The 21,911-nt window shown below is 41.6% G+C and overlaps 1 protein-coding gene across 3 annotated transcripts in view; it reads right to left on the bottom strand.

The window, feature by feature from the left end:
• Nucleotides 1-21,911, bottom strand: part of SAMD4A (sterile alpha motif domain containing 4A) — a 239,889-nt gene that overhangs the window by 216,823 nt on the left and 1,155 nt on the right. For all 3 annotated transcript variants that reach the window (XM_049899471.1, XM_049899473.1, XM_049899472.1), the window contains exon 2: nucleotides 21,176-21,790. In XM_049899471.1, coding sequence (XP_049755428.1) covers nucleotides 21,176-21,371 — 196 coding nt within the window. In that variant the 5' untranslated portion in view covers nucleotides 21,372-21,790. The remainder of the gene's footprint in view (nucleotides 1-21,175; nucleotides 21,791-21,911) is intronic.

Here is a 21,911-nt window from a genome sequence, read left to right as displayed (position 1 = left end):
ACAGATGACAGAAGGGCCAGGACAGGGCTAGGAAAGAGGGGGAGGGGAGGAATCAAAGACATTCAGGAGACAGAAAAGGAAGAGAAAGCCGTCTAATCAGTGTCTTCCACCCTTTTATATAACCCAGGCCATTTTCAGATAGACATTTTTAAGAACTTTCTGTCCATTTACCCTACTTTATTTTTCTTCATAGCACATACCACAGCACAGGCATCCAAGCTTTCAGTGAATTCACTCATTCAACAAATATTTATTGCATGCCTGCTATATTCCATGAACTGTTCCTGATGTGGGGAAAAAACAGTGACCAAAACAGACAACACTCTTCTTTCATGGACCTTCCATTCTCAAGGGGGGCAGAGGGGCTGGATGATAAAAAATATGTAATAGCGTATGTTATATGTTGATGGATACCATGAATGAAGATAAATCAGGGTAAAGGGTTTAGAGAAGGTGGTCAGGGAAGGCATCTCTGAGGAGACATTTGAGCTGGGCCCTGAAAGACAAGATGAAGGGAGCCACACAGACATCTAGGGAAAGAGCAGTCCCATTGGACGAAATGCTGCCTTACTTGAAAATTAAAGCTAAGATATCATAATTAAAACAAATCAATGAATGGGCTTTGCTTTCAAATTAGGGAAGGGACTGTGTCTCGTACACAGCTAGATCCTCAGCTCACATAGTAGGGGTTCCTTCTTATGAAGATCTCAATTCTGAACAGACACAAAATAAAAATTAGTCAATGAACGAATGACATAAGCCAACTTAGTCCATCCTGGAAGGACATACCTCCTCCCCACATTGAGAATCACTGGCTCTAAATAATGTAAACATTCTTTGGATTCTTAAATAATTTTGCGTACCAGTAGAGTCCCGTTACTTATACGGATAATATAAATTTGACGCAGGATGGAGCAGAAAAATATCAACATGGAAAACGTCACCAAAGCATCCATACCACACATAACTACAAAATTCGGACACCCTGGAATGAAAACATGGGCCCACGGAAGTCTTTTTGACCCAGTAGGTGTTTGTGATTCGGAGAACCACCAGTTTTGATAGAACCTATAGCAGTCATTGCTTCTACCCCCATCTCTAGTCATTCCTGATAGATGAGTATGGAAATTATACCATCCTTAAAAAATTCCACACACGATGAACCATTTATCCATTTTGATTCTTGTCCCACCTCTAGTACGTCCCAAACTCCAAAATGAGAACTTCCTAAAAGCTGTACTAATCAAGCTCTCTGACATACTGTTCCAGCAGACAACGTGAATACAGAAGTGTTGTAATTCTTTAATTTTTAAAAACTGTATTTCAAAAAGAAATAGCCAACCACAGAGAATATTTATAATAGCATTTCTCTCTTCTTTCTTTCCTGTATTTTTGCTGTTGTTGTTCCCAAGTGTTAAACTGGACAACTGAGCCATTTTCCTATCTTTATAATAAAAGCAAACTCAGTCACAAGGTGCCTGCCGCTAACTGTACATCTACTCACATTAGGGAGTCTTCACTGGGACAAAGAACCCCCCATGTCCCCAGTGCACTATGTTAAAGGTATTTCTTCCCTTTTCTTCAAAAGTCTCCTCAGAATGGCCTCCATTTAGGCAGCAGAGGCTTCTGTTTGCAGGAATGTTATAATTCTTAATACATAAGTTTTAGTAACTTAAAACTCTTTGGAGAGAATTAAACTAAAATCAAGCAGTTACCTCTGGAAAACTAAATAGTACCACACAGAGGGGAGAAGATAGACAAACTTTTGATAGAAACATCACTAGCTCTCAAAATCCTTTTCCTACCAGTACACTGTGTTAAAAAAAAAAAAAATCTGGACATTAAATCACATCTGCACATATGACTAAGAATTCTTATAAACTGATTTTAAAAAAAAAACATGCAAGTATCTCGACAGAAAGATTTACAACTACAACTGGCCAATAAACATATGACAAAGTCTCATCAAAGAAATGTACCTGAAAATAATGAGAAACTATCAAATCAACAAGCATTTTTTTTTTTTGAAGTATCTACTGTTCAAAAGAAGGAGCTCTGGTGGTGCAGTGTTGAAGCACTCGGCTGCTAACCAAAAGGCCAGCAGTTCAAACCCACCCAGCACCTCTGCAGGAAAAAGATGTGGCAGTCTGCTTCTGTAATGATTACGGCCTTGGAAACCCTATGGGGCAGTTCTACTCCATCCTAGAGGGTCACTAGGAGTCAGAAGTCTTACTGGCAATGGGGTTTTGGGTTTTGCTGAAAAGAATGTACAAGAGGTAGCATATTTAACTGTTCACAGGAGCATTCATTGGCACAATCTTTCAGAAGGACAGTGTGTTAACGGGTTACATACCGAAGTTTTAAGTATGTATACTGACCCTGAAACTGTACCTACAGGACCATATCCTGAAGCAATAACCATCTTTACAGGATGTTTGTCGCAGCATTGTAAGACACTGGAAATAACCTAAATGTCCAAGTGTAAGGACGTGGTTTAATAAATTATGGCACGGCCATGCCATGGAGTACTACAGTCATTAAAAATACTGTTGTAAAAGAATTCACAATACTGTATTAAAATATTAATGCCATATTAAGTTTTAAAGACAGTTAAGATATTTTTCACCCAACAGCATATATACACATATCTATCACTTTACAGTATGTTCATATGGTCCTAATTTAGTATTTTATTTGTACATTTATAGTAGGAAAGAAGACTCTCAATATATTACCCGATGGGATTGTTTCCGTAATTTTTCTCTCTTTTTCAATTTTTCTACAGTAGAAATATAACTTTTTAAATAAAAATATTGTCTTTCTTAAAACTGTTCTACTCAATTTGCTAGGACCTGATTTGTTCAATTTCATAATTCTTTTCAGACACAGAAGAAAGCACACTTAATAAAACAGAATTTCCAGAAACAGCTCACGTGTCAAACTTCATCTCATCCACTTAATTGTTCTAATTCTTTATGGTATAATCTTATCTCATGTCAACTTAGATTGGAACATTTATTTTAATCAGAAAACGTGTTAACAATTGTGTTGCCAAGCAATTGGCTAAAGGGCAATAACTGAAAGATCTTCTATTTCAAGTAATTAAATCATCTTTAAAGTTAAATAATAGCCTATGTATATTTATCTAGTTCATTCCCTTGAACAAATTCTACCTTGAGTGTCTACTATGGGATAAGCAGTGTGCTAATAATAATTAACTCGGCAAAGTCCCCTTCAGCGCTTTAGACATGAGATAAAAGAAATCTCAAGTCTAAAGGGTTAATCTAAACAGTTGCTCCTAAAGCCAAGAGCTCAGTGGAACAACAGCTTCTCTGATAAAAATTTCTCTGCTGCACAAAGAGGACCCTGGATGTCTTACCCCTCAGCTGCCATGTCTTATCTGTAAAGCTCTCCTACTTCTGCATATGCAAAAGACACCCACTCTAAACCCAAACCTCAAAACTGAAACGCAATTTGCCAAAAAGGAAGCCAGCCTAGCCCATAATCACAATTCCAATGGTAAAATAAATGCAATGCTTTATTTGAATCAAATTTCAGTGAAAGCAGGCCAACTGAAGCCACATGTTGCTTGTACAGAACCCTCCCTTAGCAGCTCAACAAAATACTATAAATGTTCTTTCTTCATGAAATTGCTCACAGGTCATTGTTAAAGGGAAGGTTATCAACGGGACAGTTGGCATTAGAGTAGCTGTATTTAAAGACAGGACATCTGCATTTTAGAAGGCACCAGTAATTAAGAACATTGTAACACACTATTACGACAATGGTGGGGAAAATTAATGAAAAATATTACTAGGTGGATAATTTCTAAGAGCATTATATTTGATAATTGAACTGTGAGAACCAAAATCATTTAAATTCTATAAAATACTATTTGCCTGAACAGTGTGCTCTCCTTTTTAAAATGTTCACTGAAGAATACTAGTGTTACAAATAACCTCTTTAGCCTGCTATAACGACAGCCTAGATTTTCAACAGCTGTCAGAATAGATTCCAGTATCCATTCTACTCAAGTATGTTAGAAGAAGATCTTAAAACTGCCAAAGAGTGTCAAGATGTGGGTAACTTAGTATAAAAATGTAACCCAGCTGACTCCAACTACAAAGAAATGGAGACAGCTCAAATCAGTTCAAAGAAAAAAGATCAATCAAAGGGAGGAGGACAAAGGAGGTAACACAACCAGGTACAGGTAAAGCCCCTGCTCCCTGCTCAGATGTGATGGGTCTTATCTAACAGGAAGCTACAGAACAGAATTCTGAAAAGGCACGTCATTCATTCCACATAACAGAGAACGCCTCCTATGCACCCCTCACTCTGCTGGTGCTAGGGGCACTGCTTGTCTAGGGTAGGGCCGCCAGATTTAGCAACTAAAAATACAGGACGCCCAGTTAATTTTGAATTTCAGATAAGCCACAAATAATTTTTTTTAGTATAAGTGGTACAAGTATATTCCATTGTTTGTGGTTTAGCTGAAATTCAAATTTAACTGGACATTCTATATTTTATCTGGCAGCTGTATATAAGGGTGATGAAACACCAGGGCCTTTCCTCCTGAACCCAACATTCCAGTGAAGTATACCAATAAACAAAGAGGTAAAAGATTTCAACTTTTTAATTAAAAAAAATCTTAAACTATGAAAAAGCTGAATAGCCCAATTTAATACCTTTCACCTACACTCACCAATGCTTGACCTTTGCCACATTATATGAAACCATTTGAGAGTAAGTTGCAGACATCATGTCCCTTCACCCCTAAAGACTTCAGCGTATATCTGTTAACACCAAGGACATTTCCAATGTGACCAAGGTACAATTATAATATTAAGGAAATTTAAAATTGATATAGCAGTATCCCCTATTAGATAGTCCACATTTAAGTTTAAAGAATTATTCCACTACTGTCCTTCACAGCAATGGTCCCCCTCCCTCCACCCCCAATTCAGGAGCCCACATTGCATTTGGTTGTCCTATCTCTCTACCTTCCCTTACTCTGGAGCAGCGCCTCGGCTAAAACGGTAAATTCAACCCAGAGCACTAGGTGCGGAGCTGGTGATGTGCAGAGGTGGTGTGGGGGAACGGGGACGAGAGGCACCTCCTTCTTCGGCTTCAGACAAACAGATCTGCTCTATCCGAGGACTGAACAACAGCTGGTGAGCACCACTCTCCATCTTAACTGTGTGGAGTTAAGCAAATTACCCAAGCATTTCTTATATTAACTCCGGAAGTCTTTCCCTCTCTCAGTGAGGAGGAAGGGCCTTAAAAAAAGTCAACAGCAGTGATTCTTGCCCAAATTATTCCTATCTAAAATGTTACAAACTAAACCTATCTGCATTTCCAATAACTTCCAATATAGCCCACTAGCAGCTTCATATCAGAATCACACGAGACTCAAGTGTGACTGTACAGCTCACAGTTTTAATATTTTAGCATGCTCAGATCATCTGCAAATACCACAATAATCTGGAAAATGTGCTGACACAGCTCATTCAAAAGGAAAATGTAAGAATAGGGAGATTTTGTTAAAAAAAATTTTTTTTTAAACGACAAGAAATCTTTTTCCTTTTCCAACTAATACTTGTTCAATAAAAGGTAAAAGTAGAAGTAATATTAAAGAATACAAAGCAAACCATAATTTCTTTCTTGTTTGGCTGAGATATACAAAAATACTCAAAGGTTTCCCACTGAATGGTTCAAGTATTACCTCTTTAACAACACCAAAAAAAAAAAAAAAAAAAAAACCCTTAATTGTCAAAAACTTTTAAAGAATCCAGGCCTGCTAATTTATGTATAGAACCTCTATGATATGCTTTGAATGGCCCCTTGAACACTTACATTCGAATATTTGTAGGGAAGGCATATGGCGGTCACACCCAAAAACCAAACCCATTGCCGTCAGGTTGATTCCGACATATTGTGACCTTATAGCAACCCTATAGAGCAGAGTAGAACTGCCCCACAGAATTTCCAAGGAGTGCCTGGTGGATTTGAACAGTCGACTTTGTGGTTACCAGCCATAGCTCTTAACCACTGCACCACCAGGGCTTCCATGGTCGTTACAACACAATATTTTATGTAACTTTCTCCAAAAGAAATTCATTAGTGCTAACACCTGAATTCCCCACACTCGAAAAGAGTGCATCCGATCATCTCATCAACTGAAAGGCTGAAAGTGGACACAAATTTCACTTTGACAAGTTGTAGACAGGCCAGTCCATGGGGGCTCTGAGCCACATGGCTGGAAATCCAGGTTGGTCTAGGCCTAGAGGTGGTTGGTGTTTGTTCATCAAGAGAACCATGAGCTTATATCAGCTCTAGCTAATGGGTAAAAGCACTGGAAAAAGAAAAAAACAGACCTTTAAACACCTACATCCTTGAGTTTATTATCTCATTGTTTCAAGTGGTCTTTTGAGAACAATACCATCCTGCATTTCTATAACATGGTAATGTTTACAAAATATAATCCCATTTCATCCTGATAATAGCCCTATCACTTCTGCAGCGGTAACTCCATTTCACAGACAAGGAAACTGAGGCTCAGAGAGTTTAAGCAAGTTTTACAAGGTGACACAACTTGTACGTGATGATGCCAAGACCCGGACCCAGGTTTTCTGTAAGGGACTGAGAATTAACAACATCTATTTACTATTTTTTTTATTTATTTTTCTCATTCATCACCTACCTGTCAGTTTGTCATACTGTGGTGGCTTACATGTTCCTATGATGCTAGAAGGTATGACACTGGTATTTCAAATACCAGCAGTGTCACCCCTGGTGGCAGGTTTCAGTGGGGCTTCCAGACTCAGACAGAGTAGGAAGAAAGGTCTGAAGATCTACTTCTAAAAATTAGCCAATGGAAATCTTATGGATCACAACAGAACACTGTCTGACTCGCTTGCTCTGGACATGTCATCGGCAGCGCTCAAGTGCTGAAGAAGGACATCATGTTTGGTGAAGCAGAGGGCCAATGAGGGTGAGAGAGGCTCTCAGCGACATGGGAAGGCACAGTGGCTACAATGATGAACTCGAATGTGCCGGCGATTGTGAGAATGACGCAGGACAGGACAATGCTTCCTTCTGTCGTACATGAGGTGGCCATGAATTGGAGTTGACTCGATGGCAGCTAACAACAGCAACAACAACATTTTTTCTCACGCATTTCTCATCTGGCCTTTATCACATACCTCCTAGTAACAGCACTAGTATTCTTACTTTGCCCTATTTTTAATTAAGTCTTTATACACTTAGATTTTGCTCACAATAGATGGTTAAGCCCTTTGTGGACTAGGGCTGTGAGTTATGTTTCTTCATATTCATTCATCCATTCCTTCAAAAAAAACATACTGAGCACCACCCATGAGGCAGGTGCTGGAGGACTGAGACACAGCCTAGTCAGGAAGGTGGACAATGCCAATACCGTGACTGATGCTGTAACAGAGGTACACGCACAGTGCTGGCAAGCCGTGAGGGTTGGGGAACATGCTCAGGAGGAGCTGTGGCGGACAAGGAGACTCCTGGTTGACCTACTACACACCATACCAAAAAAAAAAAAAAAAAAACACGTTAAGTAACTGAGGGCAGCGATGGTTCAGTGGTAGAATTCTTGCCTTCCGTGTGGGAGACCCAGGTTCGATTCCTGACCAATGCACCTCATGCAGAGCCACCACCTGTCTGTAAGTGGAGGCTTACATGTTGCTACGATGCTGAACAGGTTTCAGCAGTTTCTGGACCAAGATGGACTAGGAAGAAAGGCCTGGCACTCTACTTATGAAAACCCTATGGATCACAAAGGTCATATCTGCAAAGGCTTATGGAGATGGTACAGGATCCAGAAACATTTTGCTCCATTGTGCATGGGGTCGTCATGAGTTGGGAGCCAACTCCACTACAGCTAACAAGTAACTGTTTGGCCAAGGACTGAATAAAATTCCCTCCCACAGGCAGTGAGCAGTCATAAATGACACAAGTTCTCTGCTGAGATTTAGGGTAACTCCAGAGTGACTAAGTCAGACTCTGCATAAGCCAAGAGGATGTTACTGGAACTGATTAAAACATGCAGCAATGAAGCCAAAGCTTCCTATAACTCCCTGTGATTTCAAAATATGAGTGCTAATCATCTTCTAATAAAAACAAATCTGCCCTTTATTGTGAGTAAAGAAATGAAGAGGGTGTCTGCAAATGACATCAAGGAGACCATCCCAATGAACACTGTCTTTGAAATTCAGGTAGGTAGAGCATCTCTCATTCCCAGCCCAATAGTCATTCAATGTGGTGATGTAATGATCATGGCAGCCAAGTCATCCATGGACGGTTGCAAGACACCAAAGACTAGGTCATAGATGGCTAGGAAGCAACATCAGCTCTCCCTCTACTAACAGGTGCCCTCAGCTGACCTCAGTACGCATTAAATCTTCTCAAATCTTCAATAGAGGGACTGGAGTAGATAAGGTCTCATCTACCTCCTTAACTGTATATTGCTAGAAAATGAAATAAATAAAACTCACTCTTATACCACTGTAGCATACATTTTCCTAAATTAACATTCAGCAATCTTCCACCTTTCACAAACAATGGGAGAGCTTGTTTTACTTTACAGTCCTCAAGTTGGTGCTTTGCCCAATTCCAGATGGCAAGGAGATCCTGACCCAGCTCATCAATTCCTAGTTTGTCAAAGTCGAGGATGCCATGAGCTATTAAGTAACACATTGCTTATTCTTTCCTCTCCGCAGCTTGCAGAGCCTGTTCCCCTCCCCAGTTCCTGCCCATTCACGCAGAGGCAGCAGAAACCTCCATTCCATGAGACTTCCTTAAAGGAGGGGAAATGTTTGAATCAATGCCTTTCACGGAATTAAAAAAAATGCTGGTGGTATAAAGAAGTCAAGCCATATCAATTTACACAGGATTAAAAGGTGATAAATAAGACGGACATTTAAATGGACAAGCTGGAAAGAATTCTCCCAAGACTAGATTTATAAAATGTTAGAGTGAGACATATTAAAATTACCATTAAGTATCCTTAAGTACTGTTCTTTTAAAAACCAACATTTTTCTGTAACTAAGAATTGAAAGAGATCTGCAGCATTCGTGCAGTGGCAAAGATTCAACATAGGCTTTCGGATCAGAAACACCTGGCTGACCTTAGGCACGCTTCCAACCACTGTGAGCCTCAGTTCCTCATTGGTAATGGAGATAATATCTACTTTGTCAGATTTATACAATTTGGAAGCCAGTTACTGAGCACTTACTATGTGCCAGACTCTGTGCTAAACACATGATTTAATTATTGCAATATACTGCATTTAATTTTCACAACCATTAGTTCCACTTCTTGGTATCATTTACCCATTTTGTAATTGGGAATTGTGTATGTGTATCTACATAGTGTCCGACACATAGAAAATGCTAAAAATGAAAAAGTAGATATTACCACACAAAACATTCTCACTTTTAGAACTCCATGGAGAGAACAAAAAAGAATTGGTGATTTAGACTGCAATTATAAGTCACCTTTGCTAATAAATGACTGATACACTCAGGGCTTATTACTGATTTCTGTGAGCCAAAAGAAACACGATTCAATTCCATTTATTACATCTTGTCTTAAACGTGACAGCCCTACTCCGTATGGTAACCTAGCATCACCTCATTGCCTGCTTCAAAGAAGAACTGAAAAAAAACTGTAAGGTGCAGTCCTTACACAAAAAGCCATAAATCCATGGCTCAAACAGACCAAGAAGTACAAGAGGAATACACTGGAAATAATTTGAAGAAGTCTTTTAAGACCACTCTATTCGTTCATTCACTCACTCATATTCTCCCTCTCTCTCTCTCCTCTTCTACCTAGGTTTTTTTTTTTTTTTTCGTCTTTACTCCTGACAAAATTCACAGAATCTCAAAGTGAGAATAGGTTTAGAGGACATCTAAGAGGTTACACTTTCCTTTCTAAACAAACACATACGTAGTCCCTAAAGTTGAGAGGCACATGGAGTGGTTCTGAAGTCAGACTGCTTGTTTCCTCACTGACAAATGGAATAATGACAGTTCTTGCCTGATTCCATAGGGTTGTTGGGTGGAATAAATGAGATAATGCATGCAAATAATTTAGAGCAGGTGCTCAATAAATAGGAGCCAGTCAAATAAGACTGTATTATTTTCTGTCCTGCATGATGTCAAATGCTTCTCTACCTCTGAAGAACCCAGCCACTGCCTCCTGCAGCAGCTTATTCCATCATTTGGGCAGCTCTAATCATGATAAAGTTTTTCTTTACTTTGAACTAAATGAATTGCGCTTCCCACTGCCCTCTACATGGATACAGAATTTAACCCCTCAACTCAGTCAACCTTTCAAGTAACCAATGACAGTTGTCATGTTCTCTGCTCTTATCTTCTTCTCCAGGTTAACTGTTCCTCCTGGTTTTCACAGACTACAATTCAAGTGTAGCCACCATCCTCTTTCCCAACGTGTTGATCTCCCTGGAAGTGTGTACCCTGAACTGCAGGGAGACTGCAGTACAGTCTGGCCTGCCGAGAGGTATCTCCCTGCTCCTCACTCTGAATACAGTAACCGCACTACAGCAGTTAAGGAGTTTAATGACTTTGGGGGCAACTACATCAAGGCTTTATTCATACTAAGTTCTAAGTCTATTAAAACACAGGAGTCCTTTCCAGGCCTGCTATTAATGAACCATGCCCCCTCTAACTTTGGTTCAGAGGATGCAAATGTAGCGGCTTCATTTTTAGTTCTTATGTCATTTTGTTATATTCAAATATTTTGGATCATGATTCGGCCATCAAGCCCTCAGCTATCTCTCCTAGGTTCATTCACAGATTTGATAAATACACCTTCTCAGAACAGCTCACACTGCAGCCCTTGCTGGGGCCATCAGCTCCACATGGATATACAATGACAGCACCCGACCTCAGCTGTACCACGTCTCTCTCCCTTTCTGCCTTGGGGCTTCTCTGGCACCACATGTGGGGCACCTGCAGAAATGACTCAGCACTCACGCATGTACAAACCTAGAAGTTCAAGGGACTTAACACTAAGCAACCTTGACCAAGGAGGTAAGGGAGCCAATGGATAAACCCTTGCCTCTTGCATCCCTCAGCCACTTTCGAGGCACATTCCCTATGGCTCCTCAGAAGATCCCCATGGGATTGAGCCCCAGCTGCCCACAGCAGTGACCAGCCTGATAACATAGCCTTGTGTTGGCTTTTCCTTCTTCTCTGTTCTCCCTTCTCACTTCTCAGCCCCCTCTTCCTGTTTCCTGGGATGAGTGCCCAAAATAAACTACCTGCACACAAGTCCTTGCCTAAGGCTCTGCTTTCTTGGTGACCCCAAGCTAAGCCATACACTGTCAACACGAATAATGATGTTGAACATGTGACCCCCAAGGCATAGCACCAACGACCTCTCTTAAGGCTGACGGCAGCCAGAATGAGTCCTGTCAGTCCCAGAAGCCACTCTAAAGCCACACAACTACTACCCAGCCCCCCATTCTCCATTTTATTCATTAGGAAATAAGGGGCTTTGTCAAAGGCTGTGTTAAAACTTAGGTATGGAATGCCTACTGAAATTCCTGTCATCTGCCCCAGAACACAGCAATCGCTCAGTAATGCTAGCTCCCTTCCTTTCCCATTCCCCTGTCAAAAAGGAAGTGGCATTAGTTCCCTGTGACCCATTCATCCCATTTTTTAGGAAAACCATCATGGTACCTCATAAACCTTAAATAACCTTCTGGTATCTTGAACAAGATTACTGTTAACCTCATAGGTCTATACAATGTACAGGATATACTTTCTCCCATTTTTTCCCCCAAACTGAGATGTTACTTATCTTGAGGCTTTTGAGGCTTTTGATGTTTCCTCTATTCCTTTATGACTCTCCAAAAAATCACAAGTGGTTCAGCACTGCCATTTTAGTCACACATTTTAACTGGGTTTAAATCACATAACTGGGGCACACACTCACACAAACAGAAACGTATACAATGAAAGCCAATGTAATGTGTGTATTTACGCTGCAAACTCTTGAATTCTATTGGCAGATCAGGATAAGTCACTTCAGAAATTCCATGATCGTGCTTGATGGGAATGCACTGGGGAAGGAGGAAGAGATCTCTCCCATCCGGTCAGTCCTGCTCTTTCCAGCTCAACTTTACAGTCCACAGCATCAGCAAAAAAACGACTCTTTCCTGGAGCCTCATTTTCCATGAGACACTGATCATTAGAATGCCTGGAAATTCCAGCAGGGGCACGTCCAAAAAGCTCAGGGAAATGCTACCACAAAGCCTGGCCCTGCCTTCCTCAAGCCCAGACCCTATTCTGCCTGTGAAAGAAAGTTCAGAGGGGCAGGGCATGAATTATTGCGGGAAGCAGGATGCAGAATGTTCAAATAATTTAACGAGCAATCATACCACAAAAATAACGAAGCATACCTGTTTCAATGCTTACATAGGGTAAGTAAAACATGAACAGATTTTTAAACTAATGATCACATCATAAGAAACACACTTTTATCATTGGGATGCCCTTTGAGTAAAACAAATCCATGAGGATGTTCTAGGGGAAAAGTACCTGTATAGCTTGATATGCATTACTAGCTAGGACTGACCATATAGTGTCTACCCCAAGCACCCTGTCCTCACCTTCTCCTCTGTGCCTTCCAAAAAGGTTCAGCCACCAGATCTAAGAAAGATTTAATTTGCTCTGCATGTGAAGCTACCGTAAAACTCCAGAGAGAGATTCTGGAAAGGACCTTTCTCCCAGCAGCAACATCAGGTGGGCACAAGAGAAATGAACCCTCATCCTGACACTGGAACCATCTGAGCCAGCTTAAAACCAGGTCCTGATGGGTGACGGCTACACAATATGAATTATGCAATTGATATCACTTAATTGTCAATTACACACTTGAAAATGTTGAATTGACAAATATTGTGTTATATGTATTTTTACAATTGAAAAAACAGCCCCAAAGGAAGGCTCTAACAGGTTAATGACATTTAATACAGACTGAGATGATGGAAAGACCATTGGACTGAGAAGAGTCAAAAGCCCAAGATTCTAACCCCAGATCTGCTGGTCATAGCTATGTCAATCAACGTGTCTTAGGCTGGGAAAATCTCAATGCTTGGCAAGGGATTTTTCAACTGTTATACTTGGAGAGTTAGGGTTGAGGGATGGGGCAATTGTGGGGCAGGGGGTTCTTGTCTACTTCCCATAAGCTTTCATTTGAGGATACACACATGTAAAACTTGAAAGCCAGTGCACCAAACGACTTCTGAAACACCTCTCACCTCTAACAGGCCATGATCTTTCCACTCAAAGTGTGGTCTACAGATCAGCAGCACTGACATCACTTGGGAGCTTGTTGGAACCCCTCCCTGGAGCTTGAACCCCACTCCAGTTTAACAAGATCCCCAAGAGATTTGTACGAACATTAAATTTTGAGAATCTGTCTAAGGCACTTTTATCTTTTCCAGTAAGTGTTTTAGATGTCACAACTTAGCACTAGTTGTAATCTGCGTATCCTACGAAAATATCCCACTGGGAGGAGCCAAGAGAACTACTGCTGCTTCTCATAATTTCATGGACACTTAAAAAGGAATGAAAATACTGAGTGACCAGATGTTTGGTTTTCCTACCTTAAAAGTATTAAAAATCAGATGAGTATTTGGATTCAGCCACAGATGCCCCTTTCTCCATTCACCAAAAAATCTATTCCTGATGGACAACATACATAATGCTCCCCTCTCTCTAACCTACTCCCATTGTTCTTGTTGTATGCCGTCCATCCGGTGACTCGACTCACCCTATAGGACAGAGTGGCACTGCCCCATAGGGTTTCCTAGGCTGTAATCTTTACGGGAGCAGATCACAAGTTTTTTATCCTGCAGAGCGGCTGGTAGGTTCAAACTGTAACCTTTCAGTTAGTAGTCAAGCGCTTTAACCATTCTGCCACCAGGCCTCCTTTTTAACATCCTCCTACCATCCTTCGAAAGCTCAGGAAGCCTGCCTCTTACATGGCACATGCATGAATTTCCACTATATGTATGGTTTCCTTAATAGCACTAAAAAAGCCAGGAGTCTCATGGGCCCCAAAGCACTTGTTTCAAATGACACACTCAAGTTTACTTCTTCCTTTCAGCTTCTCAGACTACCCAACCTACCCTATTCTCTCACCTTCACTCAACTCCCATGTTGTTCTCTAATTAGAGCCATGTCATTTAGCGTTTGTTCATGATCTAATTATTATAAATACATATATGTCTTACCTCCACAACTAGAGTTATCACTACACCTATTTCACTTCCTGAACCAGCACCCAGCTCTCTGGGGAACTGATACATGCTGAGGAACTTGGAGCCGTGGTTTCTTACTGAATGGATGCTTTTGGCCAGGTACCATTCAATGGTATTATCCACTGTGTAAAAGAAACCACTGAGTCATTTGATTTTTTTCCCTATTAAACAAGGAAAACTGTATTAAAATGTTGATATGAGGTGTGGAGGGGGGAAACAAGACCCTAGAATTAGCTGGTCAGTCTCAAGGAGACACATGCTCCTACATAAGCAGACTAAAAATAAGTTCCCCTGAACTCCAAGCTGGCTATTGGGGAGCAGGCTTCAGAACAAGGCCCAAGCCTTGAACACCAGAGGGAAAACTCAGTTCATGTTCCAAAATTCTGCTTCCTTTGGGAAAATTCTCTCTCAGGTGGCTTCTATGGAAGGAAGCAAAATAGAGTTCAGAGGAGATGTCTCACTCTACATATTAATCAATGTGACTCGAATAAGCACAGTAAGGACTTATAAGAAAAGATTAGGAGCTATGAAAAGGAAGGAACAGTCTAAAAACTCAAAGTAGTAATTATGCTAAGAAAACTAAAAATTTATACAAGCAATGCCCCTTTCCCAGCAAATGAGTTTCACGAGGCACTTCACCCACGGATGAAAACCTCCAAATTTTTCCTCTGGCCAAGGACCAATTATTTTCCTTCCTCTCTGGTATTCTCAACTCTCTTTAGAATTACACTTCTGCAGGATATACTGGGGAGTTTTCAGTTACTTTTCCATCCTTCAGACGCTCATTTCACCCTCGATTGTTTACCTAAACATAAACAAACCAATTTGACTGCTGTTAAGTTTGTCTGCCTTTTAACTGCTTTCATGGGGGCCTATTTATATCACATACTCAGTTGCTGAGGCCCTTGAGCACCCAAGCTAAACAACCAAATCCAAGTTATTCACAAGAAAGAATACAAAAGTGTGTGATCTGCTACAATTTACAATCAGTAAATTGCATGGTCATCTCAGACTAACTCAAAGAAAATGACAACTCCCTAAGTGAAAAGTGAAAAGCCCCTATACATTTCATTCAACAAAAAGATTTCTTCTTTTCACGTTCACCAACTGAAGGAAAGAAGTGTTGACAAGTTATTTGGGAAAACTGGGTCAGTGTTGCATTATTTTAGGTCCCAAAATGATAGAAAGTGGAATAACAAAGCCAAAACGTAGAAGGTGGAACCTAGCAGACTCATATCTTTTTAGGCTTTCAAGCCATCCTCAATCTTTTCCTGGCAATCCTTTAAGTAAAGATTTCCCATCATTCAGAAAAATATTATTTATTTCAATTCCATTATTAATTAAAGGTAAATTTAAACCTGAGAGATAGAACTGGTCTTCACTGGATTATAGTAATTAACTTTCGCATAATAACAAGGTTTTATTATCTCTATTTAACAGATGAGAACATATGCTCAGAAATTAGCTCAGTCTGACAGCCTCCAAAATCCATATTCTTATCCTCTATAACATATGTCCTCCCTCCATGGCTATAAACAGTCAGTAACTGGGACAATATTTTCTTTACCTCTATCTCAACCCTTCCTTCTCCCCCATACATCAACACTGACAGCAACCAAGCTGCACTAAGCAGGTGATGCCACCAGGTGGCCAAAACAGAAGCTGTCTGACCCAAACTACCTCTCACAAAACAACAACAACAAAAAACCTTTGCCATCGAGTGAGTGGATTCATAGCAACCGTACAGGACAGAGTAGAATTGCCCCACAGGCTTTCCAAGGAGTGGCTGCTGAATTCGAACTGCTGACCTTTTGGTTAGCAGCCGAATGCTTAACCATTGCACCAACAGGGTTCTTTATCTTTCAGAAGATCATGCATATATCAGATAAACTCCTCAAAAGGGTACACACACGCACATCTATGTGTGTGTGTGTGTACACACACACAGACATCTTTAATGTTTTAATTCCTCTCTTCATCAGTCCTGGCACTCCCCAACCTAGAATCCTATTTGGTGCAAAGGCTCTCTATCATTTCTGTAGGAGTAAATCCAAATTCCTTAGTAGACAAAGTCTTGCACACCTACCTCTCCTGCTTTGACTTCTGCCTCCTAAAGCTCAGCATTTTACACTCTTCTAATTACTCAACTCACCATTTCCTGCACACAACCATGCCCTTCCCCCTTTTATACATCAAACCAACTCCTATTCATCCTTCAAGAATCAACTCCAACATCTCTCCTCCTCAGTGAAGTCTTCCCTGACTCCCCCAGGCAATTAGCTGTGAGGTTCGCAGTGTTCCTGAAAGCCCCCAACACCCCACTTTTATTACCATAGCTATACTTTGGACCTATGATATTGTATTAGTCATTTTTCAACACTGAATGCCTATCACATACCAGGCAGAGATGGGTGCCTGGATAATAGCAAGTTAGGTTTGTATTTGCATTATACAGCACTGGGCCAGGAAAATAGAAAATGTTTGACTGAATTGATTAATAAATGAATGAAAGAACTACAAACAAGACTTTATCCAGTATCATCAGGACAACCTCTCTGTTTCCTTTTTATTCCATTTGAGACCTAAAAAAGCAAATCAGGGTCAAATATAGAAACAAAAAAACATAAAAATCATTGAACCAACACCTTCACCCTCTAAACACAGCAAACAGACCTGCAAGTTCTTTTTAAACTATTAAGTAAAATACTAAGTAAACCACCATTCCAGATAATCCTTTCTCTGGTATTTAACTGTAAATATAGCAATAGTCTGTTTGCCATTTATTTACCACAAACATACAAAATACACTGTTTTGTGAGTTAAAAACTCTTCGTAGATTAACTTGTGAATGAATCTCCATTTTTTACGTTGTTTCCGCTGGAAAATATATTTCAAGTACAAATGACAAAAATTATAAATAATGCCACATAAACTAATTTTCTTTTGAGAACTACAGGTAAAGTCAGTGGGTTCTATTTTTGCCATTTGTAGGTACCCAATAACCTGCTAGCACCAGAAACGGTCATCTACCAGCTGAGACTAGCCAGTACTCTCCATGTTAACTTGGGCTGCTGGCTGAAGGGCATTATTCTAAGGTTATGAAGGTCCTGAAAGCAAATCTCTACTTAGAGAGTTGATCATAACCAACACCCACTGGCCAAATCTGGAGTGAATGAATGAATCCACAGAGGCTGTTCAACCATTTTCTTTGGATCCCAGATGACCATGAACTTGAGGCAAAGGGTGAACTAATGAATCACTAGATGTTCAATATATCCTAATCCAAAAGAATGTAAAATTGGTATCAAAATACAAGTCAGAGATCTCAAATAAACCATGTTTAATGTGCAGGATATCTATTTAAAGCCTGTCCTGGAGAAAACAGGGCCAAATTTGTACTACCACTAATCATTTTTCTTTATTAAAAAAAAAAAAAATACTGCAATCAAGCCCCAGATATGAATTTGGTTCCCATTCACCAAGTGTTGAAGTCTCTACAACACTAGAATATGTGTCTTTGGTTGGGTGATATAAAAAAAGTGACATACAAGGATTTTAGTATAGGAAACCTCAGCCATCCAGTGAACGAGTCATTCTGCAGAGTCAGTTTTCTGAATGGGTAAGAGCTTTACACACCAAAATAGCCTTAGGGTTAATTATTTTGGGTGTAAATATTTCCAAAATACATTGCCTATTTCCCTGCTTTCTTAAAAAGTGTATTTTAAAATGCATCTTTTTTAGCAGAAGATAGATTAGGGGTTACGAGGGGTGGGGGATGGAGAGAATGGGGAGTTACTGTTTAAAAGATACAGAGTTTCTATTGTGAGTGATGAAAAAGTTCTAGAAATAGTGATGATGGTTACACACACACACACCTATCTTTTTTAATAGTTCAGTGTCACTAATTGTAAACAGTAGTTATTGGTTTGTATTATTATAAAGCGATGGCTGCAGGGTTGACTGAGGGTCCTATCCTAATATTTTCAAGTCCTCATAGCTCCCCCTACCACCCCAATTCTTGTGTGTAAAGTTACTGTTTTTCTGTCTCTTTTCTAGTTGTCAGGCTGTCAGAGGTCACTTTTCGAAGCTGGTTACAGCAGCCCCGTACTCCATTCTAAATGTTGCATATTCCTACTATGCAATGGATTAGTTTTCAAAAAAAAAAAAAAAAAAGTCAGGACTGTATCTACGAGAAGAAGAAGTGTACTCAGAGAGGTTCTGAGGACTCCCCTGGACTTTATGCCACCTCTTCTGGTTGCTAAGTAGGCCTTTTTGCCCCCTCCCTGATTAATGGCTGGTTTCCAGATACCGTGAGAGCAGCAATCCAGACTCAGGTACACCATGACAAATCTTGTTGCTCTTTACAATTCCCATACACCAAAAGTAAACCAAACCATCACATGAGTTCACTAATGAATTTCTGTCCTGGCCATCCAAGAAAACAAGTATAAAAACTTGCAAGCAGACAAAATGTCTATGTTGAAAGATTAACCCAGAAACCAGGAAAATGGTCCCTATCTTTACATTTACGCATTGCCATTGAGTAGCTTCTGACTCACAGCAACCCTGCAGGCCAAAGCAGAACTGGGTTTCCAAGGCTGTAATCTTTACGGAAGCTGACTGCTACATCTCAGCTGGTGGGTTCCAACCACCAACTTTTCGGTTACCACTTAACCACTACGCCACCAGGGCTTCTTTATCTTTACATAAACCTGTTGCTGTCGAGTCGATTCCAACTCATAGGCAACCCTACAGGACAGAAGAGAACTTCCCCATAGGGTTTCCAAGGAGCTGCTGATGAATTTGAACTGCCAACCTTTTGGTTAGCAGCCAAGCTCTTAACCACTGTGCCACCAGGACTCCTAACTTTACGTACTGGTTCTATATTTTACATGTCTGCATCATTTAGCAGCACAAATAGATACCTATCTTACACAAATGAGTATAGTTCAAAAAACTTTTTTGAGGGGGAAATTTGCCAAATGATTTAAAAAAAACTCAAAGTTCAAATTTTTGGTTTTTTAAATCACAATATTTTTAAACTTAGTAATTTCTTTTTAACATGCATTTAATTGCTTTACTTACTAACCTGATTACTGCTATACTGCGGAAAGTCCTCTTATTTACTGAAAGAGAAAAAAACTGTTGCTCTAACACTTGACTAACCTAAAGATTAATTATCATTGTTTTAAACATTCCCTACTAATACTGAAGTCAGGCGTCCAACATAAGTTGCTGTACTTAAATCCTTTGCACTCCGTAAAATACAAACCAAAAAAAAAAAAAGCCAAACCCATTGCCATAGAGTGGATTCACAAAAGTGTATATAACCTTGTGTGTCAAGTCTCAGAAAGCAAAGCCAAGGAGGTGAACCAGAGCACCAGAGAAGCTATCCTGTGACATTACGGACAGAAGCAAAGAGAGTAGACCATCAGTTATCCTAGTTATGCTTCCACACCCTTAGGAAGGAGGCTGGCCCTTCAGCTATTTATAAATATGGAACTGAACTGAAGGGGGCCTGCCATTGCTGCACTTGTGAGGCACTTGTGAGTACCAGGGAGGGCTGTGAGGCTCAGGCTGAATCCCAGCGGGGCCAGTGGAATCTCCCCCAGCATGGCCCTCCATACTTGGCAACACAGCATCCTCTGGGTGCAGTCCTGTCTGGTCAGGAAGAGGACTGAGAGGATTTCTAGCAGTCACTTCCAACCTCTGATTCTATATATGGAAACATCCCATTCTTGTGTTTTCAGCATCGTGAACACCACACCAACCAGGAGGCTGCTGCCCTGAAGGCACACTCACTTTAGTGTCTTCCAGGCCCCAATGTCCTGGACTGGACCTTGTCATCAAATGGCAGCCCAGACCTTTGAGTCTTGCAGGCTCTGGACTCTAACATGGAACAGCTGGAAGAGGACCCTGCATTCTTTCCTCTGCATAAACACTGGGGGCTCTATTCACCCTCCTGCTGCAGCATAGCCTAAAGAATTTCCCCTATCCAAAATCAGAACCGACAGATCCTTCCCCGCCCCCAACACTCCCTCCCCAAGATATCCTTTCAGTCTGTCACCATCCATGTTAGCAAACAGCAAATGTCTGAATCTTTCAAGTATATTCACTTTCCGTACTAGGTCAGGTGTCTGTAAATATTACCATGGCAATATGAAACAATTCTGTTATATTCAGTAAAGTTTCTGGACAAAATACATTAAGCACCCCGATTAATGCCTACTCTTTCTAGAAGCCCCTTTCCCTAGATTCAGTATGGATAGCCTCATGGCTGGTAAGTCTAACCACGTAATATGCATACTGCAAATGTCACTGTAATAGTCTGTAGCGTCATCTACATATTATTCTGAAGACAGAGCTCTAAGACAGGAATATGCACGGGGCACATGAATAACAAAATTGGATTTTCATGTATTGCTCAATACAGCTTTATCAAAGCTTGGCTTCTGAAGGGCAGTCCTGGGTTTCTTCATGTGTTGCTGAAATTCAGCGAGCCACGTTGCCCAAAAGAAGAAGGGGCGGGGGGGAAGCCCAGAAAATCCAGACTCTACGTGACCTGACTTACTTATTTCCCAGGAAACTGCATGAGGGAAAAAACAATCATTCATGCTACCGTAGCTACCACACGGAACGGACGGAAGGAGTTCACAGTGGGCAAAACACCAAAGCCACCAGCGGAGGTAAGTGGGTGGCGGGGACAGGGGAAGAGGGTTGGATGGGATGCCAAGGGCCCCCGGGGCCCGCGCCGTCCGTGTCCCCACGGAGCTGGGGACTGCAGCCGGGGGCGGGGCCCGGGCCCGAGGTCGGGAAGCGGGTGGCGGGCGGGGCGGCGACGACCGCGAACTTACCGGGACTGTTGGCCTCGCCTTCGAGGACGTGCAGCTCTGCGCAGTCGGCCAGCGAGTGCTCCAGGCAGAGCTGGAGGAAGCGGGCCTGGGTTTGGCTCACGCGCTTGAGCAGCGACAGCAGCGCAACAGTCTGCTCGCACTCGTTCCAGCCCTTAAACCAGCCCGCCAGCACCCCGACCTGGTCGCGAAACATCATGGTTAGGGGGCCGCCCTCGGTCTAAAGAGACCCTTCGTCACCCCAGCCCGCCCCGCCGCCCCAAAGTTTGGCGGAGCCGCAGCCCCGCGGCCGCGGGAGACGCGTTCCTGTTCCAAGGTGGCTCTGGTGCCCGGGCGCTGCAGGTACTGCCTCCGCTCCTGCCTCCCTCGTCTGGTTTGTTACGTTACGGTGGTTCTGCCTGATTTCTCCAGAGACGATGACACGCAGTACCACGGAAATGTTTCTTTAAAAATAATGATTTTTTAAAAAATCCCCACAAGGCACACAACTGAATGCAGGATGCTCTCTTCCCCCCTTCTCGCAGCTTCGGGATGGTGATTTCCGGCGTCCCGGGGTCTCCTCCCCACTGGGCTGCAGCTCGGACCCTTCACACCCGCATTCCCGAGCGGCGTTCACCACTGGAACGAGAGAAAGGGATGCAGTGAGACCTCGGCCAGCGAGGGAGCGCGCCCCGGGGGATGAGGGCATCTGAGGGTGCCGGGGTGGGGTGGGGGGTGGCCCCGTGAGGGATTCGGTTCA

This window comes from Elephas maximus, chromosome 10, assembly GCF_024166365.1.
Source record: "Elephas maximus indicus isolate mEleMax1 chromosome 10, mEleMax1 primary haplotype, whole genome shotgun sequence".
Lineage (NCBI taxonomy): Eukaryota > Metazoa > Chordata > Mammalia > Proboscidea > Elephantidae > Elephas > Elephas maximus.
Note: the sequence above shows the minus strand (reverse complement) of the source record. Positions and strands in the feature narration are given on the sequence as shown.